The sequence below is a fragment of the Erinaceus europaeus genome, chromosome 14, assembly GCF_950295315.1.
Source record: "Erinaceus europaeus chromosome 14, mEriEur2.1, whole genome shotgun sequence".
NCBI lineage: Eukaryota > Metazoa > Chordata > Mammalia > Eulipotyphla > Erinaceidae > Erinaceus > Erinaceus europaeus.
Window position 1 is genome coordinate 7,992,435 of NC_080175.1, and position 18,627 is coordinate 8,011,061.

The 18,627-nt window shown below is 44.0% G+C and overlaps 1 protein-coding gene across 4 annotated transcripts in view; it reads right to left on the reverse strand.

The window, feature by feature from the left end:
- Positions 1-18,627, reverse strand: part of SEC23IP (SEC23 interacting protein) — a 66,477-nt gene that overhangs the window by 6,400 nt on the left and 41,450 nt on the right. For 3 of the 4 annotated variants that reach the window (XM_060171183.1, XM_060171180.1, XM_060171181.1), the window contains exons 13-18: positions 7,383-7,580; positions 5,976-6,131; positions 3,917-4,019; positions 2,834-3,019; positions 2,045-2,207; positions 1,214-1,315 (exon numbers count right to left, since the gene is read on the reverse strand). In XM_060171183.1, coding sequence (XP_060027166.1) covers positions 1,234-1,315; positions 2,045-2,207; positions 2,834-3,019; positions 3,917-4,019; positions 5,976-6,131; positions 7,383-7,580 — 888 coding nt within the window. In that variant the 3' untranslated portion in view covers positions 1,214-1,233. The remainder of the gene's footprint in view (positions 1-1,213; positions 1,316-2,044; positions 2,208-2,833; positions 3,020-3,916; positions 4,020-5,975; positions 6,132-7,382; positions 7,581-18,627) is intronic. The other variant, XM_060171182.1, reaches the window with a different exon arrangement.

Below are 18,627 nucleotides of genomic sequence, written 5' to 3' on the forward strand. Positions count from 1 at the left end.
CCATAAACTAGGGCAAAATATATACCTGAAAGCAAAAGTACACAATAGTCTGCAGTGAGTACCCCCCAACACTTCATCTGCATTATTCCAGCCTTTAGGTCCATGATTGTTCAACAATTTGTTTGGCTTTGTATGTTAACTCTGTCAACCACCAGGTTCCAGATGCTAGCAGGATGCCAACCAGACTTCCCTGGACAGACAACCCCACCAATGTGTCCTGGAGCTCCACTTCCCCAGAACCCCAACCTACTAGGGAAAGAGAGAGGCAGGCTGGGAATATGGATCGACCTGTCAACGCCCATGTTCAGCGGAGAAGCAATTACAGAAGCCAGACCTTCCACCTTCTGCAACCCACAATGACTTTGGGTCCATACTCCCAGAGGGATAAAGAGTGGGAAGGCTATCAGGGGAGGGGAGGGGATACGGAGGTCTGGTGGTAGGAAGTGTGTGAAGTTGTACCCCTCTTATCCTATGGTTTTGTCAATGTCTCCTTTTTTAAATAAAAAAAAAATTTTTTTAAAGACTTCAGAATGGTACATTTAAAATGTATGTGCAGAACAGAAGGGGAGGCGGAGCTACGAGCAGCAGATCGCTTTCTCCCCTCTCCTCTCCTCTCCCGGATCAACTAGGAATACCAAAGGAGACCACCCGGACCGAAACAAGACAGGACTAGAATGACCACAGAAACCCAGTAAATCACCCGTGAGTACAAACACGCGTGGCTGGTGACAGAGAGGAGAGAGGGGCCTAAGGAGAGATTAAGTGACTGCTAACAGTTCAACAGTTTGTCAGTGGAGACACCACCTCCAGTCTGCTCCACCAACAAGGGGACAGCTGAAGGGAGGAAAGGACTCCCCAGAGACTCACCAACTGCAACTCTGAGTCTCCATTGCTACTACCCTCAGAATCTGGAGCAGCAACAGGGAGGGACACCAGGGTACAGAGATCTAACCGGGAAACTCAGGAGAAGACCTATACCTCGGTGGCATAGCTGAGGGGCTGTGAAAGTCTCTTTGCATAACCACTGGATTATCTCTGCCACACCCTGCTTTATCTCTTGGTCAGGAGTCAGTGATTAAGCTAAGAAGCCTATTGATAGTTTAAAAGCCCTCAGGCTCCCATAGCCTACAGGGGAAAAAAAAAAAAAGGCTTTTACACCACTGAACTCCAACTCAGGGATTAAAATGTATGTGCAAAATATCAATAAACTCACACAAAGAAACTGAAGTCCAATCAATGCTGGGGTTGTTCTGGAATAATGTTCATTGTCCGATATATTTCTTTAAGTAGTAACAGGGCAGTATCTTCAGATTCCCTGTTGGAAAGAAAAAGCATCTGTTTACAGAACAATTGGTAGATATTACCTTCTCCACATAAAGGTGGGAAATGAGGCTTTAATTTTATCCAACTCTACCTTAAAAAGGACAAATGCAAATAATACAATCTTAGAACTGTCCTAAAAAAGTGGACAGAAATGGACTGGCTCTGAAACTGTGCCCTAATTCTTCCAGGTCACACTGGGACGAACAGATTGAAAGGATGACTTTTACCCCCTTTAGTGTGTGTGTGTGGGGGGACAACTAATGATTTATAGTCAACAGTAAGATACAGTAATTTGTATACGTGTAACATTTCAACCCCCTCTAGGTCCTCCTCTCCCGTCATGTTCCAGGACCAAAACCCCCACCCCACCCCCACCCCAGAGTCCTTTGCTTTGGTGCAACACACCAACTCCTGTCCAAGTTCTGCTTTGTGTTTGCCTTTCTGGTGTTATTTTTCAACTTCTGTCCATGAGTGAGGTTGTCCAATGTGCCCAACACTCCTATAGAAACAGTGTACAAATGCCAAAGGCCTTTGATCAAAGGCAAAGGACACAGTGCCACCCTGTGGATAACTAAAGTAATGAGGAAAACAGACTAAGATGAGCACATTGTTCAAATTAACATTCCACAATAAATGATGAGTCAGCAGGATTCTCTCTCAAACTCAAACTGCTGTTCTGTACTAATGACACACAAACGTTATCAAAGATGGAACCACTTACCAGTAGCATAAATGACTTTGAAGAGCAAAGAGATACTCATTGAAACTCTCTATGGGCTTTTCCTGAAGAACGTAGTCAATTCGGCGACCTCCATTTAGCATTCCAACCTTTCCTAAGTAGTCCTCATCCTTGGAAAATTCTGGACTTTCAATAATCTTTTCTGCTAGAATTTAAACCATTTCAATATCAAAGTCAGTCCCTTAATCATTATCCTTTGACTTTATCTGACTTCCTGGGCTCAGTGAGAACATTGCTTGACACACGCAGCAACCTGAGGAACAACCAGGCTCCCTTCCCATTCCTCCAGAGAGGCGGGGAAGAGGCTGGTTACCCAGAAGAAAGGAGAAGAGCCAATGAGCTGACAGAAGGGCTGAAGGAAAGGGCGAGACAGCATCAGAGAGAGAAAGGAAATACAAAATTTGATCGGAAAACATCAAAATAGTGGGACACATGACCTGACACAGACCATAGTGGTGGGCAGGTAAGTCCTCAGAGTGGGATTTTAAAATGCCTGAACACAGTTTAAGTTCTTAACTCTGATAGGCCACTCTGGTCTTGGGAACCTCCACAAAGCTTTAAGGTCACAGATAGAATGTGTTACAGATGGACGGCATGCACTGTGAAGTCTAGAGTATTCTAACAGACTCCTTATCATCAGGAAGTCTTTTCACAAATAAAAAAAAGAGAGAGATAGAAAAGAAAGAGACTAGAATTAACATGCAATAATCACTATGGGTTTTGTTCACAAGTAACGTCAGTCCGGGGAAATGCCTCAAGTGTCAGACTTACCTTCAACCACTTGCTTTTCTTCCTCCTCCTTGATTTGATTGGCTACCTTCTCCAATTCTTCTTGCAGCTGAGTTGAGGAGGTATGAGCACGAGCAAATTCATTTAATGTCTGCCAAGCGCTTTTCAAAGAGCTAATGAAACCCTGCTTCAAATCAGATCCCATTCGAGTGAGACTTTCTTTCAGCTCTAGAAAGATTAAAACAATACATGAAATTACTAGTCACTGAGAAAACTCCCAAATCACAAAAATTAAAACAGGAGTTGACACTATGTCAGATAGGTAAGACTTCTTACTTCTCTCTTAAACATCAAATATGCAAAATTTCTCAGTCAAGAATCCTCTACACTTAAAAGGCTTTGAGAAAACTGTTCTTTTCCCCTAAACCAAACTTGATCCAACTAAAACCTGCACATTTACACTCTCAAAAAAAGGTGCTTAGCGGCCCAAGAGGTGCAGTGATCACCACATGCAGTCTCGAGTTTGATCTCTGGCACCACAGATGCTAGAGTGATGTTCTGGCTCTCTCTCTCTCTCCTTCTTCTTCTCCTTCTTCTTCTTCATTAATAAATAAATCTGATTTAAAAAAGTGTCCAAGGGAGTCGGGCAGTAGTGCAGCGGGTTAAGCACAGGTGGCACAAAACACAAGGACCGGCAGAAGGATCCCAATTCGAGCCCCCGGCTCCCCACCTGCAGGGTAGTCGCTTCACATGTGGTGAAGTAGGTTTCTCCCCCTCTGTCTCTCCTCCTCTCTCCATTTCTCTCTGTCCTATCCAACAACGATGACATCAATAACAACAACAATAACTACAACAATAAAACAGGGCAACAAAAGGCAATAAATATTTTTTTAAAAAGTGACCAAGTATCACAAAATTGTTTGACTACAGTAAACAAACAAAAACCCCAAATACATTATGGTTTTTTTACACTAAGTCAACACACATCTAGTTTACAAGCTCTGAACACAGTCAGATTCCAAACGTTAATTATCAGAAATTCATTACCGACGACTGACTACAAAATGACAGGAAGCAGACAAGGTTTGGTTTTGTTTTGTTTTTATCTTTTTAATCTTTTTTTACCTAGGTGAAGTCTTTTTCTGCCTTTGTGATGTGGAATAAGAACAGCTTTTAGGTCCAGATCTGGAACGATCATGGGTTCTAATCTGTACGCGACAGGATCAAGCTACCAAAAGAAAAGATGGACATTTAAGAAAAGCTGTTTACATTATATATACATCCTAGTGGGGTAAGGAAACATGTAACTGGCAAATTAGAAGGTTTTTTTATATTTCCACACCTTACTCAAATATGGATGTTTTTTAAAATGTCAAATTTGTGTGTTAAGCTATTTTGCAAACAAAGAAACTTAATTATTTCCTTGAAGAAAGATTTTAGGGTATGTGGTCCGGAAGGTGGTACAGTGGCTGGCTGGGGCACTAGATTCTCAGGCATGAGGTCCTGAGTTCAGTTCCCAGCAACATATGTACCAGAGTGATGTCTGGTTCTTTCCCTCTCTCCTCCTGTCTTTCTCGTTAATAAATAAAATCTCTTTTTAAAAAAAAGATGTTAGGAAGGGAGTCGGGCGGTGGCGCAGTGGGTTAAGCGCACGTGGCGCAAAGCGCAGGGACCGGCGAAAGGATCCCGGTTCGAGCCCCCGGCTCCCCACCTGCAGGGGAGTTGCTTCACGGGCGGTGAAGCAGGTCTACAGGTGTCTATCTTTCTCTCCCCTCTCTCTCTGTCTTCCCCTCCTCTCTCCATTTCTCTCTGTCCTATCCAACAACAAAGCAACGTCAACAATGGCAATAATAACCGCAACGAGGCTGCAAGAACTAGGGCAACAAAAAGGGGGAAAAATGGCCTCCAGGAGCGGTGGATTCATGGTGCAGGCACCGAGCCCAGCAATAACCCTGGAGGGAAAAAAAAAAAAAAAAAAAAGATGTTAGGGTAGAAAGTAACAGGGTATATTGTCCAACCTCCCTTCAGAGAATGGGGCTGTCCCTATTATTGATCCGCACTGAGGGCAAGGTCCTGTAAGGGCCCACACAGGGGTCCATTATGTTGTTCCTGATGGAGATGACTGGTGACAGTGGCGAGAGGGATCTGTTAGAGGTCTAGGCCCATCATGTCTATGTGGGAATCCCAGGACTCCCTGACTAGGGCCCCAGGTGATGGGGTGGCCTCACAGTGAGCAAAGAGCTGTCATTAAAGTCTGCCGGTCTCTTCTTCTTGGTCCAGCTTTTGTAGTCCTTTCTTTGTCTGACAAGGTGAGCCTTAGAGTGATTGAGGACAGACCTCACCAATGGACCCTGGAGCCAACCCTCAGCCCCGTCCCCAGAGCCCTGCCCCACTAGAAAGAGACAGGCTAGGAGGATGGATTGACCTGCCAATGCCCATGTTCAGTGGGGAAGCAATTACAGAAGCCAGATCGTCCACCTTCTGCACCCCATAATGATCCTGGGCCCATGCTCCCAAAGGGATAAAGAATAGGAAAGCTTTCAAGGGAGGGAACTGTGTGGAATTTTATCCCTCTTATCCTATGGTCCTGACAATATTTCCATTTTATAATTTTTTTTTAAATTACCAAGCTACCCCCCATTAAGAAAAAGAACATAGCAGATCACTGTTTTACACAATAATAAAGATCATTATTAATTCCTAATAAGAATCAGACTATGATATACACAGTGGAACACTACTCAGCTATTAAAAATGGTGAATCCACCTTTTTCACCTCCTCTTGAATGGAGCTTGAAGGAATCATGTTAAGGGAGATAAGTCAGAAACAGAGCATGAATATGGGATGACCTCATTCACAGACAGAAGTTGAAAAATAAGGTCAGAAGGGAAAGCACTAAGCACAACTCGGACTGGAGTTGGTGTACTGTACCAACGTAAAATGCTCTGGGGTGCCGGTTCAGGTCCTGGAACATGATGGCAGAGAAGGACCTAGTGGGGGTTGAACTGTTATATGGGAAACTGGAAAGTATCACACATGTGCAAACTAGTGGATTTTACTGTTGACTGTAAACCATTAATCCCCCAATAAAGAAATTTTAAAAAAGAATCTGACTATGTATCAGGATAAAGAGGGCAGATACTTCATCTTCTTCAAAAGAGGAAGCAGGTTCAGTTTACTCACTGGATGATAAATATTGAAGAATCCTTTACAGGTAGGGAGCCTGTAGTTCTCATCTATCCTATCCACTCCTCGAATTGTGAGAAACATACCAACTGGAGAGCCCAAGGCAAAGAAATTCTCTGGTTCAAAGTCTAATGAGCTATAAACAACAGAAACCTGGAAGAAAAAGAAAAGCAAACCATAAAAAGATGATCATACCAACATCACAGAAGATTCCGAAGTTTCAAAGCTTCATGAAACGGCACTTAATTCAGCAGACCTAAAGATGGTATCCCTCAAGGCATGGTGTATGTTTTTATCAAGGTCACATGGCCAGCTTACGAAAATTAAACAATTTCTCTTTAAAACTGCTGACTGCAGACTCTAGAATCAAACCTTCTGACTCCATTCCTTACTATGTGAATTGGGGGGGGGGGGTGCTTTTTCAGAAGCAAATAAACTGTCTCTAAGACTTGTGAGAACTATAGTGTTTTCTCTCTGAGAAGTGGAAGGGTAGAGACACAGAACTCTGCTGGTGGTTTGTGGTGTGGAACTACACACTGTAGTCTGTTTTTGAAAAACTTTTTTAAATGTGTATTTATTTTTTATTTATTTATTATTGGATAGGACAGAGAAATTGAGAGGGGAGGGGGAAACAGAGAGGGAGAGAGACAGACACCTGCAGCCCTGATTCACCACTTATGAAGCTTTCCCCCTGCAGGTGGGGACCAGGGGCTTGAACTTGTGCACTGTAACATGTGCACTTAAACCCACCACCTGGTTATTAACATACTATCAATAAAAAATCAGAAAGAATCTTTAAATTGTTTTCATGTGGTATAAAGGAATAAACCCAGGGCCTCGTGGAAACTCAACTCAACTGAGTCGCTTCCCCGGCCCTTTCTTGAGTCTCTATTTTCAGAGAGAAACAAAGACAAAAACGCAGTCCAGACTCACATCCTCATTTGTAGTTCTTTTTTTTTTTAATATTTATTCCCTTTTGTTGCCCTTGCTGTCTTTTTTATTGTTGTTGTGACAATTATTATTGTTGCTATTAATGTCGTTGTTGGATAGGACAGAGAGAAACGGAGAGAGGAAGGGAAAATAGAGAGAGGGAAAGACAGACACCTGCAGACCTGCTTCACCGCCTGTGAAGCAACTCCCCTGCAGGTGGGGAGCCGGGGGCTCGAACCGGGATCCTTCCGCCGGTCCTTGTGCTTTGCGCCACGTGCGCTTAATCCGCTGCACTACCGCCTGACTCCCCACATCCTCATTTTGAACAACAGGAAAGAAACGTGATTTTTACTAAGAGAAAATCAATTTCCACCAGCCCCTAGAAGTGTTGAGAATTCAAGAAATTAAAAGGTATGTGAATCAGAAGATATGTGAAATAAAAAGTGTGACGCTCTAGTCACTACATAAACTCACCTGCCCAGTGCCAACTTCAAAAGACTCATAGTCAACAGGCACAGAAGAAACATAGACACCAACTGGAAGCTTCCTCTTGGACTCACTAGACCCCGAGGGCACAGATACCACTTCTTTTACTTTCTGAGCATTTTCTTCTTGGCCTCTTGCTGAAGCAGCCATGGCCGCCTTCTTTTCCAGTGCTGCTTTTTTCTGTTCCTGTAAAATTGCAACATTTTAGAACCCAGCCTCGAGAAGAACGTCAGTATCGATTATCACTATCAAAGACGTTATCTCAACATTATGGGGTGATTAATAATTGCTTAGTTGGTGATCAGACCAATGTCCTTTTGAGGCATGTTACTGAATATTCAGGGAGTGAATACCATTATGTCTGTAACTGACTCTGAAACGTCTGTGAAAAAACTAAGTGAACACAGAGTGGGGCAGGGAGGGGACTCCGAGTGCAGTGCTTGGCATCACTTGGGAGCAAGAGGCCTCGACGGAGGGTGAAGCAGTGCTCTGCGCTTGCTCGCTGCCTCTCTGAGCATGTACACATACATGGATACACATCTCACTGTCTCTCTTGCTCTCTCTCAGTCTAAAAACAGAAATAATTTGGGCCAGAGGGTATCTGAGTGGTAGGACCCATGTGTGCTGAGTTCCACCTCCAGCATCATATTAAGAAAAAATATAGCAAAACACCCAGTTAATATTAGTATCATTCCAGTCCCTCTATTTTTTCAATGTAATTTAGAATGTTAATAATGAAAAATTATTGCAATGCCTGTGACCCAGGTTCAAGCCCAGCCCCCACTGCACCAGGGGAAGCTTTGGTGGTTGGTATCTTTCTCTGTGTCTCTGCCTCTGTCTCTTTCTGAAAAAGTCAGCACAAAGCAGTGAAACCCTGGCAACAGAAAGAAAAAAAAGTCAACTTCTTCCCTTAATGATATTAACTTGAGTCACATCACTTTGAAGTACAATATAACTGAAAAGTATACATTTCCTATAAAATCGTGTAACTTGGGAAAAAGTGCTTCATTCAGCATGTTTACTTACACTCACTATCCTCATGAAGCCATTGACTTCATGAGGAAGTCTTCCTCAAAAGCATGTCGGGAAAAACCGACAGACTCTGGCTTATTCACACAATGGCATAACAAACTATTCAGAAATAAAAGTAACAGCCAACCAGGGCAACAACTGGATGAATCTCAGAAATACTGTTTTGAGTATAAGAAACCAGACACAGTGGTACAGGAGGTGGCACAGTGATAAAGCTTTGGACTCGCAAGCATGAGGTCCTGAGTTCGATCCCCGGCAGCACATGTGCCAGAATGATGTCTGGTTCTTTCTCTCTCCTCCTATCTTTCTCATGAATAAATAAAATCTTTAAAAAAAAGAAAAAGAAAAAAGAAACCAGACACAAATTGGGGCCAGGCGGTGGCACACCTGGCTAAGCACACACATGACAGCACACAAAGACCCAGGTTCCAGCCCCTGGTCCCCACCTGCAGGGGGGAAGCTTCCAGAATGGTGAAGCAGTGCTGCAGGTGTCTCTCGGTCTCTCTCCCTATCTCCTCCTTCCCTCTCAATTTCTGTCTAGTAAATAAATAAAAAATATTTTTTTTAAAAAAGTATCTGTTCTGATTACAAAGAAACATGAGGGAGCTGAGTGACAGAAACATCCTAGGTCTTATGTCAAGTAATGACTATACAGGTTCAAGAAACTCAAAACAAAACCCATTAAACACTTAAGATCTCTGGATTTCCATAAATAAATAAGCAAACTGCTTTGAGACCATCTAAAGACCAAGTGTATCTCTGTAGAAATAAGATAAAACTGACTTGTGCCTGGACGGTATCTAAGGGAAACAATAAACGAGCCAACCTTCTTATCTACTAATGAACTCCAAATACCAAGAAATCATGAAACAGTCCAATAATAGAAAAAAGAAAATTCTGCCAGTCACCTTGGAACTGATTCCACCAAACATGTTTTTGGAAGACACGGTTATCTACCCAGGGAGGCAGTCCCAAGTTAAACCTACACCCAAAATGGTTCTTCAGGTTTAACTTGCTTTTGAAGTACATTCTAAACAGAAGTATGTTCTAAAATGCTGCGAGCTGTCGGGGTGGGGTGGGGGGAGTCTGAACTGTTTTGCTTCTCCTAGACAATAATTTACAGACAAAAGGAGGGCTGGGTGTTGGTGCACCTGGTTGAGCACACGTTACAGTACGCAAGGACCTGGATTCAAGCCCCCAGTATCCATCTGCAGGGGGAAAGTTTCACAAGTGATCAAGGAGGGCTGCAGGTGTGTCTCTGTCTCTATTTCCCCCTCCCCTCTCAATTTGAATGTCTCTATCCAATAAAGACAATAATTAAAAGAATTAATTTAGACAAAAGGAACCAATATGCAAATAAATACATAGCTGTGAATATTCCCAATACTAAAAGTTATCCATTTTCAAGATGATTTTTGAATGGAAACATAAGGGCTCCATCATAAATACCTGATCTCATTACACGATAATTGGCTAATTCTGCTCATTATTTCAGTTACAGTAAATCACTAGGAGACACCATATTATCTTACTATTGAGCTGGCTGTTATCTGTGAAAAGCAGAATGATCAATAGTAACAAGACCAAGAAAATTCCATCCTAAGGCAATTACTTCTGAATTAAAAAAAAAAAAATACTAACACAGCTTTTTACTCCTAGCATTTGTTTTTACAGGTTTGCATGCCACACGTGGAGACAGATGTGATCAAACCTGTAGGACACAGTCTGGCAGGAAGGAATACCAGACATTCACAGCCTAGTTTTGAAGTGACCATGAAGCTTGTCCGAGATTAGCATCTCAGATCTACCTCCCAGGGCTGCTGTGGGATTCAAGGGAGGTGGAGAACTCTAAGCACAATTCAGTACATGATATGTAATATGCAGGTAAAATGAAACTAAGCTTCGCCACCAAAGCCACCTTTCTCAACTCTTACTCGCTTACGCCCTTGATCATTTGTTTGCCTCTTCATGAGCGACAGGAGGGGAGAGGGAAAGGCTATCTGAGCATCACTCTGGAGCATATGATTCCAGAAACTGAACTCGGGATCTCAGGTTAAGAAGCCAACACTTTTTGTTTCCCTTTTGTTGCCCTTGTTTTTTGTTGTTGTTGTTGTTTTGTTGTTATTGATGTTGTCGTTGGATAGGACAGAGAAATGGAGAGAGGAGGGGAAGACAGAGAGGGGGAGAGACAGACAGACACCTGCAGACCTGCTTCACCAACTGTGAAGCGACTCCCCTGAAGGTGGGGAGCCAGGGTTCGAACCAGGATCCTTACGCACTTTGCGCCACGTGCACTTAACCCACTGCGCTACCACCTGACTCCCAAGAAGCCAATACTTTATCCGCTACTCTATCTTCCTGGTTCCTATCCCTTTTATTCAGAGAATATTGTTCTGTGTCAAAAATGTCTTTTGAGGTGTAAGCTTCTATTTGCTACTATGCCCTGGTGCCTTTTGCTGAGTCACTAGGTGTTTATAGTGACTAAGGGATTCCTAACAGTTCCTGACTTCATTTCCTTCCAACTCCATTTCCATATATAACACAGCAACTTTTTAAAGCACATTCAATCATGGACTGGCCCATACCCTATAGATGACCCGCCCCCCCAAGTTATTTTATTTCTTTTTAAATGTGTTGTAGTGTGGCTGCTTTGTTTTGCATTGTTATCGTTTTTTACGTTCTGGCTGTACTTAGTGAGGTGTGTGTTTCCTTATCTCTTGGATGGTCAGCAAGTGATAAGAGACAATGAGCTTATATGTACAGAGTGCTAAGTGTCATGTTCATATAGTTAACAAGTGGCCAAATGAGATCTGGGGTGACAGAATCACTTATTTGTGGAGAACTTAGTTTTTGTACAAGGAAAGTCCTAAATACCATTACAAAGATTCAAAGATTTTTTTTTTATAATTTATTTTATTAACTTTATTGTAGTTGATAGGAGAGAAATTGAGAGGGAAAAGGAAGATAGGGAGGGAGAGAGACAGAGATCTGCAAAACTGCTTCATCACTTGTGAAACGTTCCCCCTGCAAGTGAGGACCGGGGGCCAGAACCCAGGTCCTTGTGCACTGCAATGTGTGCACTTAACCAGATGTGCCACCACCCAGCACCTCAGAAATTACTCATTTACTCATCTGTCTCTCTTTATGTGAAAGGAGGAGAAAAAAGAACAAGAGGGGAGGGGAGGGTAGATAGCATAATGGTTATGCAAACAGACTCTCATGCCTAAGGCTCCAAAGTACCAGGTTCAATCCCCTGCACCACCATAAGCCAGAGCTGAGCAGTGCTCTGGTAAAAATAATTAAAACAAAAAAAAGAAGAAGAAGAAAAGGGGAGATGGAGAAGATAGGCAAGTTGCTCTGGACAATACAGTGCTGGGGATCAAGTCCAGAATAGCAGGTTTGCAAGTCCTGTGCTCCGTGACTGAGCTAACTCCTGGCCCTCAGATGCCATCTAAAATTCAAAGTACTCGATCAGAAGTCGAGGACTTCCGGAGGCGGAGCTACGAGCAGCAGATCACTTTCTCTCCTCTCCTCTCCTCTCCCGGATCAACTAGGAATACCAAAGGAGACCACCCGGGACCTAAACAAAACAGGACTAGAATGACCACAGGTACCCAGTAAATCACCCGTGAGTACAAACACGCGTGGCTGGTGACAGAGAGGAGAGAGGGGCCTAAGGAGAGATTAAGTGACTGCTAACAGTTCAACAGTTTATCAGTGGAGACACCACCTCCAGTCTGCTCCACAACAAGGGGACAGCTGAAGGGAGGAAAGGACTCCCCAGAGACTCACCAACTGCAACTCTGAGTCTCCATTGCTACTACCCTCAGAATCTGGAGCAGCAACAGGGAGGGACACCAGGGTACAGAGATCTAACCGGGAAACTCAGGAGAAGACCTATACCTCGGTGGCATAGCTTCTTCTTCTAGCATTTGCCCTTCTTCCGTAGCCAGTCAACAGCGTCAGGTTGAGCCTGATGTAAAGTTTCGAGACCTCCTTTGAATCTGGAGAGGTGGCAGTCGTTGACTATGTGGGTCATAGTCTGTCTGTAGCCGCAGGGGCAGTTCGGGTCGTCTCCGGCTCCCCAGCGATGGAACATAGCAGCACACCTGCCATGGCCTGTTCGATAGCGATTGAGGAGGGCCCAATCATAACGTGCTAGGTCAAAGCCGGGTTGGCGCTTGCAGGGGTCTGTGATGAGGTGTTTGTTCTTGACCTCAGCTGACTGCCAACTCTGTTTCCAAGGGTCTGGAACAGAGAAGTTCAGTGTAGGCGTAGGGGACCAGATTGGGTGACGAGACGTCAAGCGTTGGACAGGGTGGGCGAAGATATCCGCGTATATTGGCAGGTCCGGTCGAGCGTAGACGTGGGAAATGAACTTAGATGATGCCGCATCCCGACGAATATCTGGCGGGGCGATGTTGCTAAGAACTGGCAGCCATGGAACCGGGGTGGAACGGATGGTTCCAGAAATTATCCTCATGGAGGAATATAATTTGGAATCGACCAAGTGGACATGGGGGCTACGGAACCATACTGGGGCACAGTATTCTGCAGTGGAATAGCATAATGCCAGAGATGATGATCGTAGTGTGGAAGCGCTCGCGCCCCATGAGGAGCTGGCCAGTCTTGCAATGATGTTATTCCTCGCGCCCACCTTTGCTGCAGTTTTTATGAGATGTTTGTGAAATGACAGAGTGCGATCGAGAGTAACGCCAAGATAGACTGGCTGGGCTTCATGCCGGATTCTTGTATCACCAAGCTGCACATTAAGCTCACGCGAGGCCGAGGGATGGTGTAGATGGAAAACAGATGATACCGTTTTTGCAGTGCTAGGGATTAGTCGCCATTTTTTACAGTAATCAGATATCAGAGACATGTCTTTCGTGAGTGTTTCCTCGAGGATGTTGAACTTGGATGCCTGAGTTGCACAGCAGATGTCATCAGCGTAGATGAACTTCCTTGAAGAAGTTTCTGGGAGGTCACTGATGTAAATATTAAATAGCGTAGGAGCCAGAACAGAGCCCTGGGGAAGGCCACTTGAGACAAGTCTCCATCTGCTAGACTTGTCACCCAGATGCACCCAGAATCTTCTGTTTTGGAGAAGAAACGATATAGTGTTGGCCACCCATGGAGGCAGGCATCTTGAGATCTTGACTAGGAGACTACGGTGCCAGACCGTGTCATAGGCTGCTGTGAGATCAACAAAGATAGCACCCGTCTTTAAATTCTTCTGGAATCCATTTTCAATGTAAGTTGAGAGGGCCAGGGCTTGTTCGCAGGTAGATCTTCCTGGGCGGAAACCAGCTTGGACAGGTGATAGGAATTTCTCTGTAAGATGAGAAATACGTAACAGAAGCAGCCTCTCAAGGAGTTTGTAACACACGGAGAGGAGAGAAATTGGTCTATAGCTGGCAGCCAGTGTTGGGTCTTTCTTTGGTTTCAAAACCGCTATTATCTTCGCACAACGCCAAACTTTGGGCATAGACTCAGATTCCAAGATGTGGGACAGGAATGAAGCGAGCCACTTCTTTGCCGTGGGACCCAGATTAAGAATGAGTTCTGGGGTGATGTTATCATAGCCAGCAGCTGTTTCCGGTTTAACCTTCTTCAAAGCATCTTCCAGTTCAGACAGTGTAAAGGGAGAGAGTTTTGGAGATGGACAAGATAACCGGAAGTGGGATGACCACTCATGGGAAATTTCTCTTTTCCAGACTGGGTGGATCTTAGCACGTCCAACTTGAGTTAGGTGACTGGCCACTGAGTTTGGAGATACGGGAGGATGGGAGACGGGAGGGGGTTGGCTACCGGCACCCAGTCTGTGAAGAAGCTTCCAGGCCTTCCTACTTGAGTGGGTGAAGTTCAGACTTTCCGTGAGTTGTTGCCAGCGGGCTTGGCGTGCTGCATCCAGGGAGGCAATGAGATGGTCAGCCACATCTGGGTCGCCCGACTCATCATACTGCTTTAGTAGTTGCTCGAATTCAGCATCAAGACAAGGCATATAGTTAGCACGTCTCCCACAAGGAATGGCTTGGGAAGCTGCTTTGAAGATGGCTTGGCGGAAGCGCCTGTAGGAATCTTCAGAGGGGACAGAGTTAATTGGAATTGCAGGAATAGATTTGTTGGTAAGATCACTGAACAGACGCCAGTTTGCTTTCCGAAAGTTCCATCTTAGTTTCTTCGAGCACAGAATCAGTGGGAGCTGGAGACCAATGTGGATGATAGCTGGGCGGTGATGACTGTGCGGGAAGATCTTGAGAACTTGTCTTGTAGCGGGAAAGGCTTGGCCGTTGACTGTGCTAATCCAGCAGAAACTCAACATATCTTCTATGAACAACTATATGCCACCAAGCTAGAGAACCTGGAAGAAATGAATGATTTCCTAGATACCTACCAACTTCCAAAACTAAGTAAAGAGGAAGTGGGTAACATGAACAGGCCCATCACAGCTAATGAAATTGAAACAGTTATCAAAAATCTTCCCAAAAATAAAAGTCCTGGACCAGATGGTTTTACAAATGAATTCTATAAAATTTTCAAAGAAGAACTAATACCTCTACTTTTAAAAGTCTTCCAGAAGATTGAAGACACTGGAATACTCCCTGCCAGCTTCTATGAAACCAACATCACCCTGATACCAAAAGCAGACAGGGACACAACCAAAAAAGAAAACTACAGACCAATATCTCTGATGAACATAGATGCGAAAATATTGAACAAAATTCTAGCCAACCGGATACAGCAGTATATCAAAAAGATTGTCCATCATGACCAAGTGGGGTTTATCCCAGGCATGCAAGGTTGGTTTAATATACGTAAATCAATCAATGTGATCCACCACATCAACAAAAGCAAGACCAAAAACCAGATGGTCATATCAATAGATGCAGAGAAAGCCTTTGACAAAATACAACATCCCTTTATGATCACAACACTACAAAAAATGGGAATAGATGGAAAATTCCTGAAGATAGTGGAGTCTATATATAGCAAACCTACAGCCAATATCATACTCAATGGTGAAAAACTGGAAGCATTTCCACTCAGATCAGGTCCTAGACAGGGCTGCCCACTATCACCATTACTATTCAACATAGTGTTGGAAGTTCTTGCCATAGCAGGAGCAAGAAATTCAAGGGATACAGATTGGAAGAGAAGAAGTCAAATTCTCCTTATTTGCAGATGACATGATAGTATACATGGAAAATCCTAAGGAATCCAGTAAGAAGCTTTTGGAAATCATCAGGCAATACAGTAATGTGTCAGGCTATAAAATTAACATTCAAAAGTCAGTGGCATTCCTCTATGAAAACACTAAGTTAGAAGAAATTGAAATCTAGAAATCAATTCCTTTTTCTATAGCAACAAAAACAATAAAATATCTAGGAGTAAACCTAACCAAAGAAGTGAAAGACTTGTATACTGAAAATTATGAGTCACTACTCAAAGAAATTGAAAAAGACACAAAGAAGTGGAAAGATAGTCCATGTTCATGGGTTGGAAGAATTAACATCATCAAAATGAATATATTACCCAGAGCCATCTACAAATTTAATGCTATCCCCATCAAGATCCCAAGCACATTTTTTAGGAGAATAGAAAAAATGCTACAAATGTTTATCTGGAACCAGAAAAGACCTAGAATTGCCAAAACAATCTTGAGAAAAAAGAACAGAACCGGAGGCATCACACTCCCAGATCTCAAACTGTATTATAGGGCCATTGTCATCAAAACTGCTTGGTACTGGAACATGAACAGACACACTGACCAGTGGAATAGAACTGAGAGCCCAGAAATGAGGCCCCACACCTATGGACATCTAATCTTTGACAAAGGGGCCCAGACTATTACATGGGGAAAGCAGAGTCTCTTCAACAAATGGTGTTGGAAACAATGGGTTGAAACATGCAGAAGAATGAAACTGAATCACTGTATTTCACCAAATACAAAAGTAAATTCCAAGTGGATCAAGGACTTGGAGGTTAGACCACAAACTATCACATACTTAGAGGAAAATATTGGCAGAACTTTTTTCTGCATAAATTTTAAAGACATTTTCAATGAAACGAATCCAATTACAAAGAAGACTAAGTATAAACCTATGGGACTACATCAAATTAAAAAGCTTCTTCACAGCAAAAGAAACCACTATCCAAACCAAGAGACCCCTCACAGAATGGGAGAAGATCTTTACATGCCATACATCAGATAAGAGTTTAATAACCAACATATATAAAGAGCTTGCCAGACTCAACAAGACAACAAATAACCCCATCCAAAAATGGGGGGAGGACTTGGACAGAATATTCACCACAGAAGAGATCCAAAAGGCCGAGAAACACATGAAAAAATGCTCCAAGTCTCTGATTGTCAGAGAAATGCAAATCAAGACAACAATGAGATATCACTTCACTCCTGTGAGAATGTCATACATCAGAAAAGGTAACAGCAACAAATGCTGGAGAGGGTGTGGGGTCAAAGGAACCCTCCTGCACTGCTGGTGGGAATGTCAATGGGTCCAACCTCTGTGGAGAACAGTCTGGAGAACTCTCAGAAGGCTAGAAATGGACCTACCCTATGACCCTGCAATTCCTCTCCTGGGGATATATCCTAAGGAACCCAACACATCCATCGAAAAAGATCTGTGTACACATATGTTCTTGGCAGCACAATTTGTAATAGCCAAAACCTGGAAGCAACCCAGGTGTCCAACAACAGATGAGTGGCTGAGCAAGTTGTGGTCTCTATACACAATTGAATACTACTCAGCTGTAAAGAATGGTGACTTCACCGTTTTCAGCCGATCTTGGATGGACCTTGAAAAAATCATGTTGAGTGAAATAAGTCAGAAACAGAAGGATGGATATGGGATGATCTCACTCTCAGGCCAAAGTTGAAAAACAAGATTAGAAAAGAAAACACAAGTCGAACCTGAAATGGAATTGGAGTATTACACCAAAGTAAAAGACTCTGGGGTGGGTGGGTGGGTGGGGAGAATACAGGTCCATGAAAGATGATGAATGACATAGTAGGGGTTGTATTGTTAAATGGGAATCTGGGGAATGTTATGCTTGTATAAACTATTGTATTTACTGTTGAATGTAAAGCATTAATTCCCCAATAAAGAAATAAATTATTTAAAAAATAAATAAAATAAAATAAAATAAAATTCAAAGTACTCCATCCCAGGAATTCACTCGGTAAAAAGAAAATAAGTGTAGCCAGTTACCTAACTGGAACCTGCTTGTCTGTTTACTAATTATTGAGGAAATGCTTTAAAGACTGCTGCTATCTCACAACAAGGGTAACAACAAAATGGGGAAAATGGCTGCCAGGAGCAGTGGCACCGAGCCCCAGAGATAACCCTGGAGGCAAAATACACAAACAAACAAATAAAATTTAAGAAAAACTGCTGCTGTCTTGGGGGTAAATAACATAATGGTTATGTCTGAGGATCCAAAATCCTAGGTTCAATCCCCCATAACACCATAAGCCAGAGCTGAGCAGTGCTCTGGTGACAGAGAGAGAGAGAAAAACAATAAAAAATACTTGAATTAGCAAAAGGGCTATGCAGAAAGATTTCCATGCCTGAGGCACCAAAAGGCCCAGGTTCAATCCCCAAGCACCACCATAAACCAGAGCTGAGCAGGGCTCTGGAGGGGAGGGAAGGGAAGGGAAGGGAAAGGGAAAGGGAAGGGAAAGGGAAAGGGAAGGGGAAGGGGAAGGGGAGGGGGAGGGGAGGGGGAGGGAAGGGGAAGGGAAGGGAAGGGAAGGAGAAGGGAAGGAGAAGGGAAGGGGAAGGGGAAGGGGAAGGGGGGGGAAGGGGGAAGGGGGAAGGGGGAAGGGGGAAGGGGGAAGGGGAAGGGGAAGGGGAAGGGGGAGGGGAGGGGAGGGGAGGGGAGGGGAGGGGAGGGGAGGGGAGGGAAGGGGAAGGGGAAGGGGAAGGGAAGGGGGAAGGGGGAAGGGGGAAGGGGGAAGGGGAAGGGGAAGGGGAGGGGAGGGGAGGGGAGGGGAGGGGAGGGGAGGGGAGGGGAAGGGGAAGGGAAGGGGAAGGGGAAGGGGAGGAGAAGGGAAGGAGAAGGGAAGGGGAAGGGAAGGGGAAGGGGAAGGGGAAGGGGAAGGGGAAGGGGAAGGGGAAGGGGAAGGGGAAGGGGAAGGGAAGGGGAAGGGGAAGGGGAAGGGGAAGGGGAAGGGGAAGGG